The sequence below is a fragment of the Alosa pseudoharengus genome, unplaced genomic scaffold (assembly GCF_046254945.1).
Source record: "Alosa pseudoharengus isolate Yale_2024_CS ecotype anadromous, Long Island Sound unplaced genomic scaffold, YU_APseudo_1.1 YU_APseudo_1.1_scf_6, whole genome shotgun sequence".
Taxonomy (NCBI): domain Eukaryota; kingdom Metazoa; phylum Chordata; class Actinopteri; order Clupeiformes; family Clupeidae; genus Alosa; species Alosa pseudoharengus.
Genome location: NW_027468848.1, coordinates 42,234,156 through 42,261,862, shown reverse-complemented (window position 1 = coordinate 42,261,862; position 27,707 = coordinate 42,234,156). Strand labels below are relative to the sequence as shown.

The 27,707-nt window shown below is 40.5% G+C and overlaps 1 protein-coding gene across 1 annotated transcript in view; it reads right to left on the bottom strand.

Annotated features, from left to right (window-relative positions):
- dnah10 (dynein axonemal heavy chain 10) overlaps positions 1-27,707 on the bottom strand; it is a 394,370-nt gene that overhangs the window by 55,437 nt on the left and 311,226 nt on the right. Inside the window, exons 61-66 of the mRNA XM_076271417.1 lie at positions 24,582-24,729; positions 16,076-16,355; positions 8,482-8,711; positions 6,760-7,033; positions 6,003-6,107; positions 5,717-5,871 (exon numbers count right to left, since the gene is read on the bottom strand). Of these exons, the coding sequence (XP_076127532.1) occupies positions 5,717-5,871; positions 6,003-6,107; positions 6,760-7,033; positions 8,482-8,711; positions 16,076-16,355; positions 24,582-24,729 (1,192 nt within the window). The remainder of the gene's footprint in view (positions 1-5,716; positions 5,872-6,002; positions 6,108-6,759; positions 7,034-8,481; positions 8,712-16,075; positions 16,356-24,581; positions 24,730-27,707) is intronic.

Sequence of the window (27,707 nt, the reverse complement as noted above, 5' to 3'; positions counted from 1 at the left end):
TAAAATATCATACAGAGTAAAAACAAACTATATTGGTTGCTAGGTAGATGAGGTTTAATATAGTTGGAATGACTGAACAGTTAAATAGGTGGATAGTTTATATAGTTAAATGATTTACTTGGTAGATAAGGTTTAATATAGTTGGAATGATTGAATGGTTAAATAGGTGGATAATTTAAATGGTTAAATTATTTAGGTAGATAATTGACGATAACTGACAGTTGGAATGGCTCTAATGTTTGCTAGCAGTTATGCTAACTATGTTATCAAATATAATAATGTTAACCAAATTACTTAACTTAGTTAACTTAGCTAATGTTTTCATATTTAGTAGTTATGCTAACTAGCATGTTAACTATGGTAACCATGTTACTTAGCTAACTTAGCTAATCATTTTTAGCAGTTTTGTTTAAAATGCTAACTAGCATGCTAGCATGCTAACTATGCTAACCATGTGACTTAGCTAACTTAGCTAATCATTTTTAGCAACTAGCATGCTAACATGCTAGCATGCTAACTATGCTAACCATGTGACTTAGCTAACTTAGCTAATCATTTTTAGCAGTTTTGCTAAAAATGCTAACTAGCATGCTAATATGGTAGCATGCTAACTATGCTAACCATGTGACTTAGCTAACTTAGCTAATCATTTTTAGCAGTTTTGCTAAAAATGCTAACTAGCATGCTAACATGCTAGCATGCTAACTATGCTAACCATGTGACTTAGCTAACTTAGCTAATCCTTTTTAGCAGTTTTGCTAAAAATGCTAACTAGCATGCTAACTAGCATGCTAACATGCTAGCATGCTAACTATGCTAACCAAGTTACTTAGCTAACTTAGCTAACTAGCTACAGTGGGTAGGAGTCATAGTTGATGACAAGTAACAGTTACAATGGCTGAACAGTTAAAAAGTTCAGTAGTTTAAAGGGTTAAATTGTTTAACAGTGAAATATTGTAGTAAGGACTTTAATTTTGAAACAGTTTTTGGCAGAGGAAGTAGTTGAACAGGATGTGTAGTCTTAATAGGGCCAGTTTGTATGCTTAAAGCCTGAGACTGGCAGTTGAAACAGGTGGCCGAAACACCTGCCATAGGATTCTAATTGCTTAACGGCCGTATTGTGATGTCATAATCTAATGTTAAGTCAATGGGGAAATTTTGATAGTTTTTAATTAATAGTTTAAAAAGTATAAAAGTTACAAAGATGAAAAATACATAGCACTCTTATCCCAAGTAAGACCTACGTAACAAAGTTTGAATGAAGTTTCTACGTTAAACGGTTGAAGCTGCATTAAATGCGTTAGAAGAAGAAGAAGAATAAGAAGAAGCCTAGGAAGAACAGTACAGTGCATTTTCATGCACTGTAATAATAACTAGAAAAGCATTTCCTGAAGGAAATACAGTGCATGAAAATGCAAAAAATATATACTATATAAACTATATTGGTTGCTAGGTAGATGAGGTTTAATATAGTTGGAATGACTGAACAGTTAAATAGGTGGATAGTTTATACAGTTAAATGATTTGCTTGGTAGATAAGGTTTAATATAGTTGGAATGATTAAACGGTTAAATAGGTGGATAATACTTAACTTAGTTAACTTAGCTAATGTTTTCATTTTTAGTAGTTATGCTAACTAGCATGTTAGCAATGCTAACATGCTAACTATGTTAACCATGTTACTTAGCTAACTTAGCTAATCATTTTTAGCAGTTTTGCTAAAAATGCTAACTAGCATGCTAACATGCTAGCATGCTAACTATGCTAACCATGTGACTTAGCTAACTTAGCTAATCATTTTTAGCAGTTTTGAAAAAAATGCTAACTAGCATGCTAACATGCTAGCATGCTAACTATGCTAACCATGTGACTTAGCTAACTGAGCTAATCATTTTTAGCAGTTTTGTTAAAAATGCTAACTAGCATGCTAACATGCTAGCATGCTAACTATGCTAACCATGTGACTTAGCTAACTTAGCTAACTAGCTACAGTGGGTAGGAGTCATAGTTGATGACAAGTAACAGTTACAATGGCTGAACAGTTAAAAAGTTCAGTAGTTTAAAGGGTTAAATTGTTTAACAGTGAAATATTGTAGTGAGGACTTTTATTTTGAAACAGTTTTTGGCAGAGGAAGCAGTTGAACAGGATGTGTAGTCTTAATAGGGCCAGTTTGTATGCTTAAAGCCTGAGAATGGCAGTTGGGCCAGCTGGCCTGAACACCTGCCATAAGATTCTAATTGCTGTGATGTCATAAAGGGCAATGTTAAGTCAATGGGAAAATTTTGATAGTTTTTAATTAATAGTTTAAAAAGTATAAAAGTTACAAAGTTGAAAAATACAAAGCCCACATGTCCTAATTAAGACCTACGCGTCAATGTTTGAATGAAGTTTCTACGTTAAACGGTTGAAGCTGCATTAACTGCGTTAGAAGAAGAGGAATAATAAGAACTAGAAAAGCATTTCCTGAAGGAAATACAGTGCATGAAAATGCAAAAAATCTGATGTAAAATATCATACAGAGTAAAAACAAACTATATTGGTTGCTAGGTAGATGAGGTTTAATATAGTTGGAGTGACTGAACAGTTAAATAGGTGGATAGTTTATATGGTTAAATGATTTGCTTGGTAGATAAGGTTTAATATAGTTGGAATGATTGAACGGTTAAATAGGTGGATAATACTTAACTTAGTTAACTTAGCTAATGCATTTTTAGTAGTTAGCAATACTAACATGCTAACTATGTTAACCATGTGACTTAGCTAATCTAGCTAATCATTTTTTAGCAGTTTTGCTAACTATGCTAACTAGCATGTTAACATGCTAGCATGCTAACTATGCTAACCATTTTACTTAGCTAACTTAGCTAATCATTTTTAACAGTTTTGCTAAAAATGCTAACTAGCATGCTAACATGTTAGCATGCTAACTATGCTAACCATGTGACTTAGCTAACTTAGCTAATCATGTTTAGCAGTTTTGTAAAAAATGCTAACTAGCATGCTAACATGTTAGCATGCTAACTATGCTAACCATGTGACTTAGCTAACTTAGCTAATCATTTTTAGCAGTTTTGTAAAAAATGCTAACTAGCATGCTAACATGCTAGCATGCTAACTATGCTAACCATGTGACTTAGCTAACTTAGCTAATCATTTTTAGAAGTTTTGTAAAAAATGCTAACTAGCATGCTAACATGCTAACATGTTAGCATGCTAACTATGCTAACCATGCTAACTAGCTACAGTGGGTAGGAGTCATAGTTGATGACAAGTAACAGTTACAATGGCTGAACAGTTAAAAAGTTCAGTAGTTTAAAGGGTTAAATTGTTTAACAGTGAAATATTGTAGTGAGGACTTTTATTTTGAAACAGTTTCTGGCAGAGGAAGCAGTTGAACAGGATGTGTAGTCTTAATAGGGCCAGTTTGTATGCTTAAAGCCTGAGACTGGCAGTTGAAACAGGTGGCCCGAACACCTGCCATAGGATTCTAATTGCTTAACGGCTCTATTGTGATGTCATCAGCCCATGTTAAGTCTATGGGGAAATTTTGATTAGTTTTTAATTAATAGTTTAAAAAGTATAAAAGTTACAAAGATGAAAAATACATAGCACCCATGTCCTAAGTAAGACCTACGTAACATAGTTTGAATGAAGTTTCTACGTTAAACGGTTGAAGCTGCATTAAGTGCGTTAGAAGAAGAATAATAATAAAATGCCTTGGAATAACAGTACAGTGCATTTTCATGCACTGTAATAAGAAGCCTAGGAAGAACAGTACAGTGCATTTTCATGCACTGTAATAATAAAATGCCTTGGAATAACAGTACAGTGCATTTTCATGCACTGTAATAAAATGCCTTGGAATAACAGTACAGTGCATTTTCATGCACTGTAATAAGAAATTTTGGAAGAACAGTATAGTGCATTTTCATGCACTATAATAATAATAATAATAATAAAATGCCTTGGAATAACAGTACAGTGCATTTTCATGCACTGTAATAAAATGCCTTGGAATAACAGTACAGTGCATTTTCATGCACTGTAATAATAATAATAAAATGCCTTGGAATAACAGTACAGTGCATTTTCATGCACTGTAATAAAATGCCTTGGAATAACAGTACAGTGCATTTTCATGCACTGTAATAATAATAAAATGCCTTGGAATAACAGTACAGTGCATTTTCATGCACTGTAATAATAAAATGCCTTGGAATAACAGTACAGTGCATTTTCATGCACTGTAATAATAATAATAATAAAATGCCTTGGAATAACAGTACAGTGCATTTTCATGCACTGTAATAAAATGCCTTGGAATAACAGTACAGTGCATTTTCATGCACTGTAATAAAATGCCTTGGAATAACAGTACAGTGCATTTTCATGCACTGTAATAAAATGCCTTGGAATAACAGTACAGTGCATTTTCATGCACTGTAATAATAATAAAATGCCTTGGAATAACAGTACAGTGCATTTTCATGCACTGTAAAAATGCCTTGGAATAACAGTACAGTGCATTTTCATGCACTGTAATAAGAAGAAGTTGCCTAGGAAGAACAGTACAGTGCATTTTCATGCACTGTAATAAATGTCAGTTAGCACATTAGCAAGGATATTGTGTAATGTATAGGCTAGCCTACTGTTGATGTTGTTTCATAGCCTTTTGCTTGTGTGTAGTTAGGCCCACTGCTAGATTTTGACAGGAGCTTGCGATATCGCTTTAAAGTAAGCTACTTGGGCTCACGTCAAAGACTGTCCACTCGTCTATGTGGTGCACCCCTCTGGTTTATACATCCAGTGTTTATCATATGTTAGCTAACTGTATCTGGATATGTTGCTATCAGAGCAAGACGTTAGAGATGGCGCATGACATGCAGTGATGCCTTGTATAAAAAAAAAAAAATAATTAAAAACGCTATTTAAGCACCGAAATGAGGCACCGAAATCCACGTTGTTATTCGATGCAGTTACTACCGTTTGTGTCGGCACCGGTGCCATATTAGGACCGTGTTTCGGTGCCCAACCCTAGGTATGAATGATTTTGTTCCTAACTGTATATACATTTATACACAAAAGTTTACACTGCAATTTTTTTTTTATCTGTTGTCAATTGTGTGAGAAATCTATTTGATGTTGTTTTTAGTAGTAAAAGACTTACCTAGCGCTCTCTCGAAAGATAATTTTAACTTAATTTCAGAAGACTTTGACTTATTTTAAGGAGTCTTATCAAGACAAGTTTACTTAACACACTGGCAGAAAAATTTGCTTGTTTTCAGGATCAGATGTCTTAAAATAAGTCAAACTTTTCTTAAATTAGGTCGAATGATTTCACGAGAAAGCCCTAGGTAAGTCTCTTTATACTGAAAACAATACAAACTATGTTTTTTATCTTGACATAAGATTAATAATCTTTGTTAGATTTTATTAGATTAAGCAGTTTTTGCAGTGCAGATATACACCAATTCTGCATGGACATATGTTTGCATAACGTTTTGGTAAATACATTTTAAACTGCTATAACAAAATTCCTTGATATTCCATGATTTTGCCCCACAAATGATAAAATTCCCTGACTTTTCATGTATGAAATAGACTTTATCAAATTTCCATGATATTCCAGAAATTCCATGACCCGTGGGAACCCTGGGTTAATAACACTTGGTTAAGATTTTATTAGATAAGCAGTTTTTGCAGTGCATTACTCACAGCTTTCCAATCCGAGGGATTGTTCTCTATGTCGTCCATTAAGCTGCCAAATGTAGCAGGGAAAAGCTCAGCCAGTCTCACAATATCTTCCCAACCTTGATCAGGCAACCAAGCACAAGGCTTCTTCCGTTTGCTCTTTTCTAGTGAGAGATTGCCTGAACATGGGCAAACAAAACATTTATTTTATCTTCATATCAAAATATTAAATAATTGATAACAGATCTATTATCATGGCAGCCATTAGGTTAATGTGTCTTCTGATATGATATTGTAAAGAGGCACTGACCTTTAAGGAAGAACTCTAATTCTTCTTGAGGAGCTCTGCCCTCTGCTTGCTCAATCTTAATGGTCAAGTTGAAGGAGAAGAGTAACTTGTGTCTTTCAAACAGACCTGAAGGACAGGTGAGTTAAAAAAGGACAGGTGAGTTAAAAAAAACAAGTGGGAAAACTTGAGATATACGATATACAATACCGGTCAAAAGTTTAGGGTTACTTAGAAATGTCCAATCCATTCCATTATAGACAGAATACAAAATACCATTTTTTTTTTAATCAGGCCAGTTTTCAGATTACATTATGTGCTTACATAATTGCAAAAGGTTTGTAGAAAGAAATGGCTGATCTTTAATGCAATATCTACATTGCCAATTATCAGTAACCATCTGTCCAATGTTCCAAAGGCACATTCTGTCTACTAATCTGATATAATTTTAAAAGGCTAACTGAGAAAACATTGTAGACATTAGCAATTATGTAAGCACATAATGTAATCTCAAAACTGCTGCCCTGATTTAAAAAACAAAAAAACAATGCAACTGATACTCAGTTGGCATTCTGTCTATAATGGAGTGGAATGGACATTTCTAAGTGACCCCAAACTTTTGACCTGTAATGTAAAGTAAGGAGGAAAGTACTATGGGGGTTTATATGCTTTAAAAGCTTTAGAATGTGGGGAAAAAAGTAATTTGTTTGGGTTCAACAGGAAATGCAGCTCAACAAAAGTGGAGCAGTTTCCACTGTAGTAACCCTCAACCCCAACTAACCTGTACATCCATAATTGTAGACATTGTAAGTGAGGGTGTCCATTATGTTCTTCAACCTCTTGGGTAAGACTGAATCAGGCAGTGACTTGCGAAGTGAAAGATCAAACACCTCCAAGAAAGAGGCAAGGGAGTACTGGTACATACTGTTAACCAAAGCCATCTCTGCCAACACAAAGAAAAGAATTGCACCACGTTTTGCTGCTGGACGGTACCCATCACGAAGCTTGTCAATATCAATAGATGTCTTCTCTGCCAACTTCAGCTTTTCAAACACCTAAAATGGTTCAGAAACATACAAGAGATACCCCAGATTCAGTCCAAGTCTAACAATGACAAACCATTATTTGCTGAATGTAATGAGTTATTAGCTAATCTGATAGTTAAGTAGGTTGATTTTAATTAGTTGTGCTTTCAATTTGAATACTCTGTTGCCTCAATGACCTGACAATGTTGTAATAGTTTTCCTAGCATATATATTGGAAAGAGTTTATAGCGCATTATTGTCTTCAGCTTCATGAATTAATCAATCAATCAATTTAAATGGCTTTGAAAGGTTTCAATCTATCTATGGACCCTATTTTCCACCCTGGCGCAGGGCGGAAAACTCGTTTTCCACCCGGCGCAAAGTTTATTTTCATATTTTGCACATCTATTTTTTAAACAATGCGCCTAGGGGTGTGGTAATTAACAACCTAGGGAGTGGTCTGGCGCATTATCTAAAACTCGCTATCGTACACTACCTAAAATGCATTACGCCACTGACCAAGAGAAACCTGGTCAGAAGTCAATCTCATTTTTGCTTTTTCATTTTTAACTAGGTGGCGCTATACATGAAATGAGTGGTTATGGGATGGGTTGACATGGCCCAGCGTGGACCAGCGCAGGACCAGAAACAGAGAGGGTAAGCTGAGTTTTGTCAGCACTGAATCAAGACAGAGAACGGGTCCTGATTCAAGATGTTTTGGATGATTATCATGTCTCCCTGTATGCAGTTTGCTTGCATGAAATGATTCCGTGGATTTTACACGCCAACAAACACGGGTAGGCCTATGCAGTGGCTATTCAAAATGACGTAAAAATGATGTCAAACATGGGTAGGCCTATGCAGTGGCTATTCAAAATGACGTAAAAATTATGTGCAATAAACTGACTCTTCAAATAGCCCAGGCTACTTTGGATTTGAGACTTGGCCCCAAATTGAAATGAGCGATAGGCTAATGGTCCTGAATTTAAAGATGTTTCAGGATGGCACACAGCTAGACAACGAGGGCAGACAGAGCGACATGTCACTTATGCTAACAAAGACTATTTTTGAGTCACATAGTGGCAGATCTCATATGATGATGTATGTTTCTACAAAATTATTTGTGTTCTATATCATTGGCCCTATTGTGACAGTCTAAAGCAAATAGTCACTAGTCAAAAGCTTATTTAAATTTAGTAGGATGTCCAGTCCACATTGGGAGTGTTTTCATTATCAAACGTCCGGCGCAACAAGGCGTTCCTAGGTTTCTTAATCAGTCATGGGTGTTTTGGGCGTAACATCATTGAAACCAATGAGAATGACATCTGTCATTCCCTTTAACAGCACAAAGCGCAACTTTATGTCATTAGTTGATTGGTTGTCACCGGCTATGAAGAACAGCATTTCAATTTATCTGTTTGGAACTTTGAATAATTACGAGAATTTCTCATTTCTGCAGTGCATGTGCATCTACTCACCTCACTGGCTTTGGATTTGGTCTCTTCCAATGTGTGGACAAGCTCCACATTATCAAGCATATTTCCAGTGGAGGTAGCTAATTCTCTTAGCAGTGAATCCTCCAAATCTTTCAGAAGGCGTTTGTTCTCACTAGTCTCCTGAATCAACCGTTCACGCTGCTCCTCTAGCTCCTTCCGCTCAAAACCAACAATCACACTGAGTAATTGGTCTTCCAGACCTTTAAGTGTAACTGAGAGAGAGAGAGAGAGGATCATCATTAAAAAATCTGTTAGAAATACAGAAAAAAATACTTGATATACTTGTTAAGTCCTTTTAGGCAAGTCCCTTCACTCGGCGGCCATATTGTAACGCTTTTTTGGCACTTATCGGACATCTATTTCGGGCAGAACTGCGTGCGCAAGGCTTCACGAATCACGACACAACAACCTCTCTCTGGCTGCGAAAAAGCTGGTTTGTTTTCATTGAGCTCAATGCGATAGGCTAGCTAATAGGCTAACTGAAATAACACCATGCCAATCTCTAGTTATGGTGAAATGCAGGGACGGATCATGGCTTGTGCCAAGTGTGCACGTGCACAGGGGCCCTCAGCCAATGGGGGCCCTCGGATTAATTGCCATGAATTTAGGCCAGATTATGCCCGGTGCTTCTGTCTGTTAATTTGCGGCACAACTGAATGGTGTTATGGAACCGCGGACCGAAAGAAAAATAAACTAAATGTTTTCCTGATCAATAAATACTTCTTAATTCATAAAATATAGAGGCATAACATTAGGTGGAAGTGGTAGGCTATGAGTGCTCATTCAATGTGTAATGTGTATGCGTGTTTGCGAAAGTGAAACTGACCCACTCGTGGGTAGGTGAATGAAGTGGATTCCTGCAATGTTCATAAAAACAGCATAGCGATTGGATAGCCTAATAAATCGCGACTTGTTGTAGGCCTAACAGTAGCTTATATCGTAGCAAATAGCCTATGGCGATGCCGATGACAGATACGCCTACACTTATTTCACTCGTCTCGCTGGAGTGAGCGCATAATGTGGGCTGTTGCGTAAAGAAATTAATTAGGGAGATGATCTGCATCTCCATTTACCAAACACCATAGTTTTGCTAACATCTCCACTGTTAACGTGACATATGTCTCCATGCAAGGTAGTGTCAAGCAGCAGTGAAGTGAAAACCTTATCATGCAGGTAGCCAATGTTCACGTCACCTGAGTCAGACAGAAAACGGGCCCTGCTTGCTCTGTTAAAGTTTGTATGCCCCTTCCAAACTGCGTTAAAAGGGTATATTTGACAGCCAGAATTTCTAAATTTTCCCGGGGGAGACACCCCCGAACCCCCCGTAATATGATCAGCACCACCTCTCACAAAATACTATCAACGTCCCTGCTACCGGTCCGTCAGAAATATGACAACTGTTGTCCGGTCCGTTTAGTGAAAAATGTTGCTGTAGACTGTTTGGCCAGCAAAGGGAGATTACAGCCTAATAATAAAAACAGCTGCTGGAATTCATTTCTGTGTGGGCCTGAGTTATAATATATGACATAATGTACTACATTTTCATTGTGTGAAATTGTGCACCAGCCTGCACAGCGACAGCAAAGAGAGAAGCGCTGGGTGCACGCGCATGCGCAAACGCGCCCGCACGCGTCGTGGTCAGGGGAAGGGGGGCCTTTTTTGATATTGTGCACAGGGGCCCATATTTGTTTAATCCGTCCCTGGTGAAATGTATGTAATGATGTGGGGCTATTTCAATTCCAAAGGCCAAGGGAACTTTATCAGGATGCATAGTATCCTGGATCCATTAAATAACTGGCCTAAAAATAAAAATCTGCCTGCCTCTATGGGAATTCAACATAGGTTTAATATACTGTAGGGGCGTGAATATTTATGCACACTGTATTTTAATGAAGAACATTTATTTATTTACAATAAATTATTCATTCACAAAGAAAATTGGTGTCCGAAAAGGTTGGATTTTTCCTCATTCCTCAGGCATTAAGATCAATTTCCAAAAGATGAGAGAGAGAGAGATTTTTTTATTCCTCTTTTTAGTCAACTTTAGCATGGGGGTGAATAGTTTTGCAAGGCACTGTAGCACACTTAAATGCAATGCAATTGACCCAGGGTGCTCACAGAGTTAAAATAAAATAAACACAGTAATAAAACAAAATATAAATGATATCCTCCTGACTACCAGAGGTACATTTTGTCCTCTCTAGAGAACATTTTAAAACGTTAATTGATAACAAATGTATGGGGGTGGGGTTTTGGGAACTTCCTCTTTCTTTATTAAAATGTTCATGTGGTTAAGGACGCCATTTTCCAGGAAGATAAAGAGGAAGTTCCCAAAACCCCACCTCCATAAATTTGATACCATTTAAAAGTCCTAAATGTCCTCTTTAGAGAACAAAAGGAATGAGCTCAGTAGTATGTATGGTGTGGGAGATATTCCCGTTTAGAAAGGTCCTCTAGAGAGGACAAAAAATAACTGCATACAAAAAATAATAGTAATGATAAAACTGAATATGATTGTAGATAAAGAAGACACAGTTACTAAAACTACTACTACTATAGGCCTAGAGCAAAATGTTAAAGATGGCAGCAAATATAATGCTGAAAAGAAATAGAAATATGATAAATAAACAAACAAGGGGAGAATTAATGGACATTAAAGGCCAAAGTAGTTTCTATGGTACAGGACTTAATTTCTATAGATTATTCCAGAGTCGAGTGGCAGCAACAGAAAAAGCCTTATCACCTTTTGCTTTTAGGATTGCATTGGGGACTGAAAGAAGATGTTGCGAGGGAGATCTTAGTGGCCTAGAAGGACAGTAGGGACTTAAAAGATCACAGATACAGTATACTGTGGTGCCGTCCCATTTAGGGCTTTGAAAACAAAAAGCAAAACTTTAAAATTAATTCTGTATTTGACAGGTAACCAGTGGAGTTGGGCCAGCACAGGAGATGTGCAGATGTTTCTTAGTTCCAGTAAGGAGCCTAGCTGCTGCATTTTGGACTAATTGAAGTCTAGTCTAGATTATAGTTTCTAAGTCAGCATATGAGAGCCAGGGCTTTAATTTAGCTATTGTTCTTAATTGAAAAAAAGCTTCCATTAACACTATTACTGACTTGCTTATTGAAATTCAATGATGAATCTAGGTAAACACCTAACCTGTCCTCACTGTGGCAATTTACCAAAAATAATGTGTGGACCAAAAATAATTATCTCTGTTTTCTTTTCATTTAATTGTAAGAAATTTGTAGCCATTGAGAGTATTGGATTCAGAACTTATTATTATTTTTCATGACTTATGGAGAAATTAGTTAAATCATGTATAGTCATGTACAGTACCTGCTTATTTGGATCTGACTAACTTTAATGAAACAAGTGTATAATCATTTATATTTTGTGCATTTTCCCAGTGACATTATTTGATTAAATGTTCCAGCCATAAAGGCTGAAAAAGGGGGACTGAGAGAAAGTGGAATAGAACTTTATGTCCAATATTCCAATATATGGTTTAATGTTCTGCATTATGTCCAATATTCCAATATGTGGTTTAATGTTCTGCATTTCTCATTAGTGGGTCACTTTGATACTAAAAGTATGATTCTATGTAATGACTGTATGATATCTGTACTGTCCCTGTGTATATCTGTGTGTGACTGTGTTTAGAGATAAGCATGAATATTATGACTTTGCAGTGTTTCACTGTTCTGCATGGCTGCGTCAGTAGCTATCTGCTCGAGATTGCCAGGCTGCCACTAATCAGGGTTTGATTCAGTGTAGTCCACGTGAGATGGGACGACCAACGCCATCTCCCGTCAGCCTGGAAGGATACTTAAACTCTAACTATTTCCTTGTCTAGGTAGAGCAGCTGATGGATCTTTAGGTGAAGTCATGCTGTCTCTCCCTTGATGCGCATCATTGTAAATAAACTCTGTTCCTGATTTTTCATACTATTGGTCTGACTGGGTCTCTATTAAATCTGTGGTATCAAAATTACCATCACCATCCAACTCTTTACGTCATTAAGGAAGTTAAACAGGCTTTCCAAAGTGCAGGAACTTTGTTAAAGATGGAGCCAAGAGGGAGCATATATAGGGAGAATAGCAGAGGGCCTAAAATGGATCCCTGAGGAACAACACATTTGATAGGAGCAATGGATGAAGAGCAATTGCCTAATCTTAGAGAGACTGTTCTATCATTCAGATATGATGTGAACCATTTCAACACCACCCCTTGCAGACCAACTTATACCTCCAGTTTTAAAAGGATGCTATGGTCAATTGTGTCAAAAGCTGCACTAAGGTCAAGAAGTGCTAAGAGGGCACAAGTGGCATTATCTACTGAGTAGTGCTGTCAGTAAACGCGTTATTAACAGCATTAATGCAAACCCATTTTAACGGCATCAATTTTTTAAATCAGAAGATTAACATTCTTTTTGGCCAAGCAAACTTAGTAGTTTTTTTCACATGCTGTTTCAACAACAGTTTTCAGTGGTGGGAGATATTGGAAACAGCAGCAGGAGGATTTAAAATAGAGTTATTAACAATAACAATATTTTAGTCTAATAACAATATTTTAGGCCTGTGAGCATTATTGGCAATCAAATTAGAGTAATACTCTGTTCTAACTGACTTAACAGAGTTGTGGTACGTCTTTAGAGAAGCTCTAAAAATATCATAAGATATTTGGAGTGTGTCTTTTTTCTATTTTCGCTAATTTCTCCTACACATTTGTCTAATAGAATGGGTAGAATCATTAAACCAGGGATGCATACTACTATACATAAAAACTCATGAACGAAAGGTTTTGATGGGCAACAGATGTGAATGTTGAAATCCCCTAGAATCAATAATTTGTCAGAATGAGTGGCCATGAATGATAAAAGGTCAGAGAATTCTTGATACAAAATAGCACCAATTTTAGGTGGTCTGTACAGTACACTAATGCACAGAGGACAGGGGAATTAGCATAAAAGCTGAACCTCAAAAGTAGAGTAAACATCAGTTGATATAATTCTACAATTAAAACAGTCTTTAAACACTGTTGCTAGACCACCTCCACGACAAGTAGACCTTCGGGAGTTGAAGAAGCTGCACTTAGGAGGGCAAAGTTCACCAAATGGAATGACATTACCGTTGTTAAACCAAGTGTCCGTGATGAATAGAAAGTCCAACTGACGAATGTAAAGTTGTCCTGAAGAATGAAGATCTTGTTCAAAAGAGACCTCACATTCATTATAGCAGCTTTGACTGCGGAAGGGCTCTGGATGTGCTGCAAAGCTCGCTGGGATGGCACACCAAACATCTGACGCTGTCAGAGATTAGCAGCATTAATTCCAGCGGTATTCAGTCCGGAGCGTAGGGAGTTGGTGTGTGACGAAGCTGGAGACACCAGGTGACAGTCTGTCTCTTTTGTTGTTGAGAACAAAGTTTGAGCACACTGCAAGGTGCTGTGCTGTGTAGTTGGTTGGCAGCAAACAGGGCACAGTCTTTAGCCCTCCGGGAGATGCGACCAGAGCCGCGATACATTTAAGGCTTCCGATAGGAAATCCCCACTGCTTCACAAACACTGCGAGCTTCAGCGTAGATGCTGGCTTTACAGGAGCAAAATTGTAAGAGTACAGCAGCAGTGTACCGTAAGGCCTTCATGTCCAAACAAAACCAAGCCTAGCCTAGCTAGCACAAAGCCTCAATCTCCCAGCTGGACAGTCAACCGATTGAACCCAGTGCAGACAGGATGGAAAGGGAGAGAGGCACTAGCAACTGCCAGCTGCTCAACTAGGCCTCCTCAAAGAGCCAATCAACTGCTTTCTGCTCAACTAGGCCAACTCTCACTGTGTCTCTCAATTCTACAAGGATATAAGGCACATTCCTTCCATCCAGTCTATCTACAGTATCCATCTTCTTCAAACCATTCACTCATCCACCCATTAAACTATCAACTATCAACTATTAATCTATCAACATCGATGAAACAATCTGCCCATCAACATCCATTAAACTTTCTGTCTATCAACATCCATTACACTATCTACATTCAACTTTTAAACTATCTACTTGGTCTCAGGCTTTTCTAGTTTATACTGTTTTATTTATATTGTCGATTTATACTGTTCCTTCACAATTATTGGGTTGAACATGCTGAGTGGTGTCATGTAAGGGCCCTGTTCATGTTGCACAGCACTTGTCATGACATTTTGAGTCTGTTAGGAGGTACAAAAGTACAGTTTAGAACATGCCCCCATAAACTAGCTTGTAAGCACTTTGGCTGCTTTAGCCGCTAGCCGGCTCACTCGCATCAGACAGCAGATTTTTTTCATGTTTTTTCTGATCGACAGTATTCTGTGAACATGATCAACTGAGCTCTGTGTTAAAATCGGCCGGATTTCTCCTTTAAATATAAATGTTTACATAGGAATAAGAATAAACGCAAATGTGTATTGAGGGAGCTATGAATATTTCTATAAGATCTGTCTTGAATACACACACGGCAATGAGGTGCCTATGGTTGTTGGAGTAGGCATGACATCTAAGCTTAGAACTACTGTTGAGATGCTGCCAACATGTCCACAGTCAGTACCTTTGAAATTCTATAATTTCATTGATTATGATTTGTATTAATTTTATAATTTTATCAAATTTCAGAAGACTGGCACATTGGAATGCACTGATTCCCCCACAATATATTCAGTGGCGGTGCCACTGCAAAATCTTTACATGATCAGTAATAACACAACATTTACTTAATAACACTTAACACTATAATTATATGTTGAGCATTGTCAGTGGTATAAAATAGCATTTGTTTTTTGACGTGCTAGCTTTCACTATAAGCCCATTCCATGTTAATGCAAAAATGGTTTTGCTCAAAACTCAAATGTTTGAACTTGTTAACTACTGTAAATTGTTGTTTTTACTTCAGATATACACTTTAATGTTGCGGTGTAAAGAGTCCCAAACTTCACCCCATAGTCTTTTTTTCCTTCGCCAAAGAGAGGGCCCACTTTGACAAAGTATTGTAATAAGCAGTTCTTATCACATATGTACTAATGATCTGTAGGTACACAATAATACATTATGTATGGACAACATAGATACCTGATATTATATATTGTTACATAGGTTGTTACACTGTACTTCATTATGTAGATACACTGGAACAAGGTAACCTGGCCCTAGCCAGATGAATGTCGTTCCGCTAGCTCCACTCATCCATCTGGAACCGATCCATTGAAATGTCGTTTCAGAAGGCTGGACCTAATCAAAAAATGCTTGCATATGATTGAATAAGCCACTTGTCCGTCATCTATTGACGTGCTACTTCAACCACTCTCATCGAAGCCAACCCGTGACGCTGATAACAGTCTCACAGTCGCTTCTACGCTATGTCACATCTATGAAACTCCCGCCCTGCGTCCTGATTGGCTAAACCATAAAGTTGGTTGGAGAAATCACTCTCAATGGAAGAGGTTCCAGATGGATGTGAGTGAAGCTAGGCGGAGCTAGCGGAACGACATTCATCTGGCTAGGGCCAGGTTAGGAACAAGGACCCCGTAAAATAAAGTGTTACCGATATTCCTACCTGTATAATTTATGACCATGGCCTTTCCAAAGACAGCAGGGGAGTACTTGGGGTTGGCCAGTTTGGTGTTAAGGTAGAGCTTAAAGTTGGGATCATAGTCCACTTCTTTGTCACCAAGGATAATCACCTGACGACCCTCTGCTCCTTTCACATTTTTCTCCAGAACATTATCTATGACTGGGTCAATGTATTCATCAACATCTTGGAAGAGGAAGGGGAAGCCATATTTAATGGCCATCTCAAGTTGTTTCAGAAAGTCTGGATCATTGAACGAGGAAATCTAGAAAAACAAATGAAACATTCAAAATAAGGAACAGTTTTATCGTCTGTCAAAGTTTGCAAAACAGTGACACCAACTTGTGTGGTGGAAGGCAGTTTTGTAATAGATTTATATTTGGTGTTAATAACATAGTCTGTTAAAAAAAAACAAACAACAAGTGCTGTTCGAAACCAAAAAAAACTCTTCTTCCTGCCTTCTAAGATATACGCTTTTGAAGGCAGCATCGATGTATCCTTGAACACTGCAAAAAACATTTATCAAAGAAAATCGTACAGTTTAAGCAAGTGATCTTACGAGAGAGCGCTAAGTAAGTCTCTTTATACTAAAAACAATAACAAACTGTTTTTTTCATCTTAATATAACATTAATAACACTTGGTAAGATTGCAGTAAAGCTGGCTAGTACCCATAAATCTGTGTGGCAACGTGTGAAACAGCTGTGAAATGTCATAGGCAGAGTGCTACCGGGCTGCGCAGAACCCGTATGGAATGGGTAGTTAAGTAGCAGTAGGCAAAATGAACAAACAAAAGAATACAAACAAAAAAAGAATAAAGAAAAGTTACAACCAAACAGACAAACCACAGATGGCCCTCTCACAGCCTAAACTAATACAAAAAACAAATAACTCAAGGGAAAACAGTGGTCAAACACTAAACCGTGTGCATTTGCTCTCTTTAAAAGCAGCGGGTTATCCACAGCCAACAGGCCGGGCGTGCGAGAGAAGCAATGGGGTAACAGCAACAACGCATCTCGACTTTTGGAAGCCTGCTAAAACGCCAGCACAATGGCAACAGCACACTCTACAGTCACCAGTCTTAGAATAAAGCCGTATTCTTCCAGCGACAACAACCACAAGCACCTATGTGTGGTGGAACGCATGGACAGAGCCCTGCGTAACGACCGAGGCACGCACAGCCAATGGGCTTGCATAGCCGCAGTATAAAATTGAACATGATGTTTGTTGTGGAAACGCCCCGGTTCCTCATTCCTCGTCAGTTCCTTGTTACTTCCTGCTACGTCCCGTCTACCTGCTTGTCGCACTTCTACCTGTTGCTGGCAGTAATTGGTGCCGCTCGGTGGTTTGTACCGGTGGAGTGCTTACATTACGTTTTGTCGAGGTGATCCTCCAAACTAAAGAACTCGCTGGTGCCCAGCTGAGTGTCTGATTTGAAGGGGAAACCGCTGATTTCCTGATACCGTGAGTTTGGGGCTAGTGACCGCTGCTGTTTTGCCACGCTTTTCTCCACCCTCCTAGCTTTAGCTTCCATACTCGTGTTGTTTTGTTCCTGTCTGTCTTTTCTTTTGGGGTTTTCATGTCTTTGTGTTGAACGTTGGTGGGAGGCCTTTTGTATACTGCTGTGGATCACCAGTGATCCTTGTAGCTGGCCTATAACTAGTTTGTGTGTATATTTGTTTATTATCTTCATGTCTTTGTGTTGAACATTGGTGGGAGGCCTTCTCTATACTGCTGTGGATCACCAGTGATCCTTGTAGTTGGCCTATAACTAGTTCCGGTTCTTATTAGTTTATTATTTTCCTTTTTCTGTGTTACACATTGGTGGGAGGCCTTTTAGTATACTGCTGCGGATCACCAGTGATCCTTGTAGTCGGCCTACCACACCTGCTCACATGTGTTGTGTTTTTGTCTGTTTGTGCATATGTGAGTATAATCCTCACCCATCTACTCCTTCCCCCTGTTCTCCTTTTTCCAGGTGCTGAGGCCCCAAGGCAGGGAAGACAGTCCTATCCTCCAGGTGGTGGTGTCCCCCTACTGTGTGCAGTGCTCACGTGTGCATCTTGAGGTGTGCTGTCTTAGCCTTTGTGTTGCCGTGTGTGTGTAAACACGTGTGAGTGTTCTATTTGGGATCCCCCCCCCCCCCCTTGACTTGTGATATCTGGTCCCCCTGCTGGTAAGCCTCAGCACTGTCTCTCTACCCTCCCTTGTCATCTATATGGTGTGAGTGAAAGTGTCTTGTCTATCTGTTATGAGAACATACAATTTGTATTAAATAAAACATAACTTATTATTGGAACCACGTCTCTGTTGCAGTTAGTAACGAGCTTGTGAGCTTTTGGTCTAAATTTGGGTAAAATCTAGGTATACTTCTCTGGGTGCAAGTCCTAGGGTGGCGTAGTCTGGCGTTACACATTGCTACTACTACATATGTGCCAAACAATTCAAATGACCGGCATTGTTCTCCCAGAGAGGAAGCTACGTATCTGATCACCACCCACGAGTGGGCGTGTGCACCAGCGCTGCAGGTCAGCCTTTCCACATACATCCCTAGCTTTAAAGTTCACCTAGGTAGCATAACTATCTACTGCCAAGGCCTGAAGGGGATGGGGGAAACATTTACTTCTGGTACACTGGCAGAGAACTCATGTGAATCAGATTGTGGAAGGGGTTTGAATGCTGTCCGGCAGTATTATGAGTGGAATGTTGGCAGGATATAACCGGATCAGGGTCCAGACCCAACTCCTCCAGGGGGCGCACGATTGGAAAATATTTACCTGCTGCCATGTTTGGGTCCAGCTCTGGTTCTTCCAAAGTGTCTGTGCTAAATGGTGCCGCTGCTGGGTGGTTGGTGCTGTTTGTGGGGGGTTGGACATCTGGTACGCTCTCCAAATAAGCCTTTGACAGTTGGTCAAGGCTAAAATTAACATCATCTTTTTTCTTTTGGCTTCTGATGCTTACTTTGTCATATTTGTATGTATAGGCCTATATTCAGAGTTTCCGCTAGAAAAAAATGGTGCCGGTCAAAGTGACCGGCAGAGGTTTCGTTTTCCGGACATTTTGATGATATGCCGGTCAAATATCCTATTATCCCTTCTTAATTAGTCAAATTGAGGAAAACTGGAGACAGGCTATGTAGCTTAAAGAATGACATAATCAGGCTGTATAGAATGCAACATGTTTATTAGCCTAACTTAAACATGCCTAACAAGATCTAGCCAGTAGCCTATCTCTTCATGGACAGCAAGAGTCCGCTTCGTTCGTTGTTTTAAAAAGACTAGGCTACTGTACGTTGTTTGTTGCTGCTACCCACGTTATCTCCAGTGGTGACTGTTTAACTTACACAGATGCGCACACACAAGAACGAGCGCTCAGTCGCTCACACCACTACCCCCTAATGCTATGCCTCTTTATTTGATAACAATAAATTAAGAAATGTTTTTTATTCTGGGAAATGTTTAGCTTCTTTTTCTTTCGGCCGCGGTTCAATGATACCGTTTAATTGTGCCAGAAATTATCCGCGGACCAGTAATCGCCTCGTCGAGGAGGCCCTAATCCTGCAGATCATAGACAGAGAACGCATAGGCCTACTGTATGCTTTGGGTAAAGAACACTTTGCCTGTCCAGTGTACACGGAGAATGACAGTGTCTTGGAGCGGCCGCACCCCCCGCAACTCCACTTCCAATGTCACTGATTCCGACAGATACGCCCGACACTTCTGCTTTTTATCTGGTGGTGGTGGAGTTGACCTGACATCTGAGGCTTCAGACGTTACCAATTTATCATCATCCATCGCGTCTGGCCTCTGAAAAAACGTTTAAGGCTAGTCTGCCTGGGCCTGGCCATGTTTGAACCGCCTCACTCATGTTCGTTGTTTAACATGGACGTTTTAAGTGTGGGCTTTCTATTTGAAATGCAGCATAGGCTATGCGTGTTGTTTAATAGCTTAGGCTACTTTTCAAACGGTAGAGCCTGCTCTGTTCTGTTAGTCCTGATGTGAGCTATGGCTACAGCTACCCTTAGCTGGTCTCCAACTTCAGGGTTACCTGGGGGTATGCCCTTCAAATGAGCCTGGCACAGCTGATCATGGCTAGAGTTGACACCATCTTGGTCACTGTGATGCTAAGCACTAGTCCTGGTGTGGACTATGGCTACCCTTAACAGGTCTCCATCTGCAGGGTTACCGAGGCCTGGCTCTGTCCCAATAACCCCACGAGGCTGTGGAGCATCCAGTGCTGGAAGACTGGATGAATCTTGACTGGTGGGAAAAGGTTCGGAGCGTTGCATGGGGGCCCTCTTCCCCATACAGCCTGATCTTATAGTGTGTGCCAATTCCATCCAGACACTCCTCAATTTCATACTTGGTGGACGCCCAGGTATCCTGGATTTTGTGGCGACTGTGAAAAAGATTCTTGCAAAAGATTAGAGTGCAAGGTGGAAATATCGGTATGGTGTCACAACCACCACGCCTACAATATGCCGCAGCCTCTTCTAAGTGTCTAGCACTAGCATAGACAGAAGTCAGATACTCTAGATGTTGCACCACCGAATCAGTCGGTGGATTGTTCCCGTGGTCACCTCCAGTATTTCCAAGTAAGTGGTCGACTGGTGACTGTGGCTTCTGACTGAACATCAGCTCGTATGGGGAGTGCTGTGTGGACTGGTATATGATGGTATTATAGGCGAACAGGAACTGAGGGAGCAACTGGGACCATTTATGCTTCTTTTCAGGGGGTAACCCAAGGGTCCTGAGTAAGTCTTGAAGTGTCCTGTTGAAACGTTCGTATTGACCTTCCCCTCTGGATGATAAGCGGTGGTTTTACTCTTTGTTATGCCCTAGATGTCACACAGGTGTTTCAACAGCTCCCCCTCAAAGCTGCGTGCATTCTCGGAGTGCCTTCTCCTTGGCACGCCATACACATAGAACCATCTCTCAGTTAGAATCTAAACTACGGTGGAAGCTCTCATGGGTGGGAAAGGCCTGGGTAAACTTTGAGAAAACATCTGTGACTACCAGAACATTCTCTAGTCCTCTGCTAGCCGATCCAAAAGAATAAATGGCGATTATCTCCAAAGGCTTAGTGGCTAACAGATTTCCCATTAAGGTTCTGGCTTTGGGTTGTTTTGCTTTAGCAACCACACAGTGCTCACACTCAGTACACCACTTTTGCACCTCATGCCACATCTGGGGCCAGATCTGTGGTCCTGTCCACCCCATGATGGCCATGGTTGTTGTGTAGGCTAGTGAGCACACCTTGGGCAGTAAATGCTGCAGCACTGGATCCCTGAAAGGAGGAGCCTGGATCGCTCGGTACAAGGTCCCATCCACTTTCTGTATCTGGGGCCACTGCTTTATCAGCTGCTGGACTTCCCTTGGTTCATTCCTCCTGTCTTTACGGGTAGGTGGTCGTCCCTGTTGCCAAAACCACAAAAAATCTGGAAATACAGGGATCAGTCTCTTGCAGGACTTTCAGGTCTCTTTTGGTTTGACCAGGGATGGTGTCCATCATACAAGATTCTGCCACCCAAGAGCCTTGGATAGGTGCACTCCAGGCTTGCATGTTGGCTATGGCAATCGGCAGGGGGACGTCCAGGCCATGTAACACAGATCGCAAAGTGTTAGTGGGGCTTATGGGAAGCCTAGAAAGGGCATCAGCATTGCAATTAGCTGTCCCAGGACAATGTTGTAATCAAAGAGGGCAAGCTGAGAAATCCAGCGCTGTTCCAGAGCGCCCAGTTTAGCTAACTGCAGGTATTGGAGGGGATTGTTGTCGGTGTACATAATGAATTTGTTGCCCAGGAGATACTCGCAAATTTTTTCTGTGATTGCCCACTTGACTGCAAAGAGTTTGAGTTTCATGGCACTATAATTTGACATGTTCCTCACACTTGGCTGTAAGCCCCGGCTAGCAAAGGCTATTGGTCGCCGTAACCCATCCTTCTCCTGTGACAGAACTGCCCCCAAACCTGCATGGCTTGCATCAGTCTCTAAGATAAAGGGATGACTGAAATCGGCATAACCGAGGACTGGCGCTTGAACAAGCCATTCTTTTAAGGCTCTGAATCCAGAAAAAGTTTTGAAGGCAAACCTGAACTTAACTACATCCAATGTTTCCAATCCAATGTCCAGATGTCTGTAATTGAAATGTATGCAAATTAATGCATAATTAATGAGGTATTGTTAAACTACATCCGTAAACATATATTTTCAGAAAACTTCTTGTCTCAACATAAATAATCAACTAGTGAAGTTTCATAAGAATATCAAGGAGTTACATTTTTTACCCAATTCACCCATTCTATGTTGCCTATGGAGGCCAGTTTTAGGCCGCAAATGCTAATTAGCAGGTTTAAAACTAAAAATTCAGCTAAATAAATATGATATTCAGATAATGGCAGCTGACAGTATATCAAAGCAGGCTTTGAGGACGTTTTGGTCGATAAAGGATTTAATTTCTTCCAGAAGCAATCAAAAGGGACTTAATTATGTTATGGAGGGGTGTATTCATCACTTTAAAATAGGCTACATACGGTGACAAGCTTAAAGTGGAGGCGAGTAGTATAGATCACCGTGCAAAAACCACTGATGTTAATGCTAGGTAGATAGTGGAAGATTGATACTGAGATATGTTAGGCTACGTTAACATTTGATGTAGTAAGAATAGTAATTGGTTAATGAGCATTTTCATCTTGGGATTTAACAGGGAACCTGGTTATTGTGCCCACGTTGTTGGCTTAGTAGCCTAAATGTACATTGAGCTGTTGCAAATGGGAGAGACGTACTATAACTTAGGCTACTGTTGATGAAATATACCCCATTTTCTCGCCTCTCGGGGTACCGGCTATCGGTATTACACGCCCCCCATGTACAACGTTTGACCATAGTTATCCGTTTGGTTTTTTTGAGGAAATAAACAACATAAATAACCATTAATTTGTAATTTTATGCCTCCTCCCTGTTGTTTCCTATAGATAGATAGATAGATAGATACTTTATTGATCCCCAGGGGAAATTCAAGGTCTCAGTAGCATACAGACATCCCACACACATTCACTAACAGCAGAAAAAAGTAATTAAAAGTATATAATATAAAAAACACAACTAAGCAATAAGGACAGTGTTGGCTGACCAGTCCAGTTTATTGTCCAGGTGGAGACCCAGATACTTGTAGGTGCTTACCACCTCCACATTGACCCCATCAATGGAGACTGGTAGCAGAGTGGGCTTAGACCTGCGGAAAACCACCACCATCTCCTTGGTCTTTGAAGTGTTGAGTTGAAGGTGATTGAGTTTGCACCATTGCACAAAGTCCTCCAAAGTACTCTTCCTCCTGCTCGCACAATTGCAGTATCGTCAGAAAACTTCTGCATGTGGCATGACTCGGTGTTGTAGCAGAAGTCAGATGTGTACAGGGTGAACAGGACTGGAGAGAGCACAGTTCCCTGTGGCGCTCCGGTGCTGCTGATCACAGTGTCAGAGAGACAGTTCTTCAGTCTGACGAACTGTGGTCGCTCGGTCAGGTAATCTGTAATCCATGTTACCAGGTGAGCGTCCACACCCATCTGCAAGAGCTTGTCTCCCGGTCTGAGGGGTTGGATGGTGTTAAAAGCACTTGAGAAATCAAAGAACATGATTCTCACAGCAAGGTCTTCAAAAGCTTCAGTGGATCCCCCAGTTCAGCAGCACAGGCCTTGAGTAGCCTTGGACACAGTCTGTCAGGCCCCGCTGCCTTATGGAGCTGTTCGAGCTGATGTCCGAGTCAGTTGAGGCTGGACTGTCATTGGCTCGTCAATTATGCATTATATAAATGATGACGTCATCTAAGTGTGAAAATGGATCATGAAAATTTGAAGACAAAAAGATTTTGTTCCTTAGACTCTATACTAGCAAAATATGCAACAAAAAAACATTTTCACAAGAAAATCCAGCGGGATTACACAAGACACCATACTAAGGGGTGTAAAGGTACATGTATTAATACCGAACCGTTTATGTACAGGGTGTTAAGTCTAATACAGATGTGTACCGAATGCAGTCTTAAATAGTAATCAACAGTAGGCTTTTTTACATGCGGACTATGTTTCAAATTCGAGTTCCCACACAAACATATTGAGTGGAAGACCATATGTCAGTTTAGTTTATTAATGCCAAAAAACATTTGACACGTTTTCAAAATACTATTCCTGCTTATATGTCTTGAGTATTAGCAATATTTTCAGTGAATGTTAGACTAGCAGTACTTAAAGGCTTATTGTACTGAAAATTAACCAAACCGTGATTTCAACACCGAGGTACGCACTGAATATTTTTGTGTACCATTACACCCCTACAGATAACACGTTTTTGCAATACCAAAAATCCTAAACGTCATCCTACACTGAGATAGGAAGTTTCAGTAATGAGGCCCTTGATTTTGATCATACATTATAGTACGTCCAATTCAAATAACAATAATAACAAAATAATTGTCAACATGTCAGAAATATGTGCCTTAAGGTTGTTCTTCTCCTCTTTCTTCTTAATCCAGTTGAGGGCCTGCTGCTGGGGGTCGATACACATTGGGAAGCGGCTTGCTCTTGTAGTAAGAATTCCATTCTGCACTGACAATTCATCAGGGGGTAGGCCCTCTGAGCCCCATCTAAAAAAAATAAATAGTGTCATTTTCAGTCCCTCCAGGAATGCAAACATGAAATCCCATCACACAAATTCAACTATTTCATATATTACTTATGATGAGTCTTATTTCATGTAAAACCCTGGTTATGAATTTGGTGTAAACAAAGCAACAATATCCTATCAAGGTCTTCAAAAGCCAAAGTCCTGAAACCACAGTTACTACAGGGGTGCGTTTCTAGAAAGCGTAGTTGGTTAAGTTCCGGCGCAACCTTTGTAGTTAGAACCCTAGTTCTTGGATTTGGTGTTTCTAGAAAGCTTAGTTTGAATTCTCAATCGCAAAAATTACTGTCCCTGAGCAGTCATATTTGTGTCGTTACTTGGTAGTTCCGGTAAGTGATGTCGTCAGTGTCAAATGATAGGACAGGAACCTAATCAAAAATCATAAAGTGGTCGTGTTTCTTGTGACTCAATGATTGTGCTATGTTGTTGTTGGCTTAATTATGATATCAAAGAGAAATAGACCTCCCCTGTTGTGCTCATTTTTGCTATTTATGTTAATTTGAGTGTTTACGTTTTGATATGCTAGCGTTATGATCTTCATAGACTGCAGAGATTAGCATATTGATCAATGCTATAGTGGCTAAACCAGGTGACTTGTTGTCCCGATGTTGTAGGTTTGATTCCCATGTTAAATGAGATTGTCCTTTTGCTTCTGACTGCCTCTCTGCTAACGACCCGGGCACAGTTTGGAAAGGCCTGCAACAGGTCACAAAGAGACCATCATCCTGCAGAAAATCCCAGACTGGCTGATGACCTGAATGACTTTTATTGCAGGTTTGAAAAGCACCCATTATCACACCCCTCATGCACAATAGGCATCCCCTCAACACCCAACCCCCTCCCCCCACCTGCATTAACAATCTTCGAGAAGGATGTGTGCCAGCTCTTTCAGAAGCAGAAAACCAAGAAGGCTCCAGGACCTGATGGTGTGTCCCTCTCTTGTCTGCGTGTCTGTGCTGAACAGCTGGCGCCAATCTTCATGCAGATCTTTAACCAGTCCCTGGAGCTGTGTGAAGTGCCCTCCTGCTTCAAACGCTCCACCATCATCCCAGTCCCCAAAAAATCCTCCATCACAGGATTAAATGACTACAGGCCCGTTGCCCTGACTTCTGTGGTCATGAAATCCTTTGAAAGACTGGTGTTGAGCCATCTGAAGGACATACTGTAACAGGACCCCTGCTGCAGTTTGCCTAAAGGGCAAACAGGTTGGCGGATGATGCCGTCAATATGGGACTGCAATTCATCCTACACTACCTCAACTCCCCAGGGACGTATGCCAGAATCCTGTTTGTGGACATTCAACACCATCATGCCTGAACTCCTACATCAGAAGCTCACCCAGTTCTCAGTGCTGCCTCTACCTGTCAGTGGATCATCAGCTTTCTGACTGACAGGCAGCAGCATGTCAGACTGAGGAGCATCTCATCCAAAACCCGGTCCATCAGTACAGGCGTCCCAAAGGAGTGTGTCCTTTCCCCTTCTCCCTCTACACTAATGACTGCACCTCAAAGAGTCCATCTGTAAAACTCCTGAAGTTCGACAGTGATCAGCAGCTCTTTAGGCAGATTATACTTTCTTAGCTGTCTCAGGAAGTATAACCTTTGCTGGGCCCACCGTCATTGGTTTGATCGAGGATGGTGATGAGTCTGCGTACAGGCAGACAGACAGCTGGTCCAGTGGTGCAGTCTGAACCACCTGGAGCTTAACTCCAAGAAGACTGTGGAGATGACCGTGGACTTTAGGAGAAGTACCCCCCCCCTCGCCATTCAGAACGACACAGTGTCCAATGTGGATTCCTTTAGATTCCTGGGATCAACCATTTCACAGGACCTAAAATGGTCTCTCCAAATCGACACTATCCAGAAAAAGGCCCAGCAAAGGTTATACTTCCTGAGACAGCTAAGAAAGTATAATCTGCCTAAGGAGCTGCTGACCACTTTCTACTCAGCCATCATTCAGTCTGGCATCTGCACCTCCACCACTGTCTGGTTTGGGTCTGCCACCAAACGGGACAGGGCCAAACTGCAACGGACAATTAGGGCTACAGAGAGGATCATTGGAGCTGACCTTCCCTCTATCCAGGACCTGTACTGGTTCAGGGTCAGGAAAAGGGCAGCAAAAATCTCTATAGACCCCTCAAATCCTGGTCACAAACTGTTCAACCTCCTTCCCTCTCATAGACGATACAGGGCATTGTTTGCCAAAACCAGCTGATACAAAGACAGCTTCTTTCCCCAAGCAGTCACTCTGTTGAACACTCAGTAACAGCCCCCACCCTTAAGGGTACTACATACTCGCCACTCCCGACCGGTAGCGTGACAATGTGACGTCAAAATTCTGTCATTTCCTCTGTTGCACGAGAAATTTCAGCCTCGCGCAGGCAGGTTGTGCACAGGAGATTTTTTTTCAGATGCGCGCGACAAGCAGGATGAGCTTGAAGCCAAGATCAGGGAGCATGTATGGAGTTACATTTGTTCCACTTTTATGAGCGAGCAATAGCACAATTTGAGCGCAGAAAAATATTTTGAGCGAGCACACAAATGATATTTTGAGGAAAAATGAAACTCGAGCACAAAAAAACTTGTAGTTGAGCAAACAGGAATTTATGTTGTGCTCCACAAATATCTTTGCCTGTTTGCTAATATCAATATGTGCAACATCAGCCCCCTTTCTTTCAGTTTCACTGTACGTGCTCACATAAACTGTTCCTCCGCTAGCTCAGGAGATCTCTGTCGCGCTTGCTCAACTTCGTCTGTGTGCTCGCTCAAAACTGTCGACAACGTTACGTTTGTTCCACAATTCATCAACCAATCAGAAATTTCAGGGGCTGAAGTCCAATTCTCATTGGCTGCTGAAGTCCACAACGCCTAACGCCTAACTGAAAGAAAGGGGGCTGATGTTGCACATATTGATATTAGCAAACAGGCAAACATAGATTCC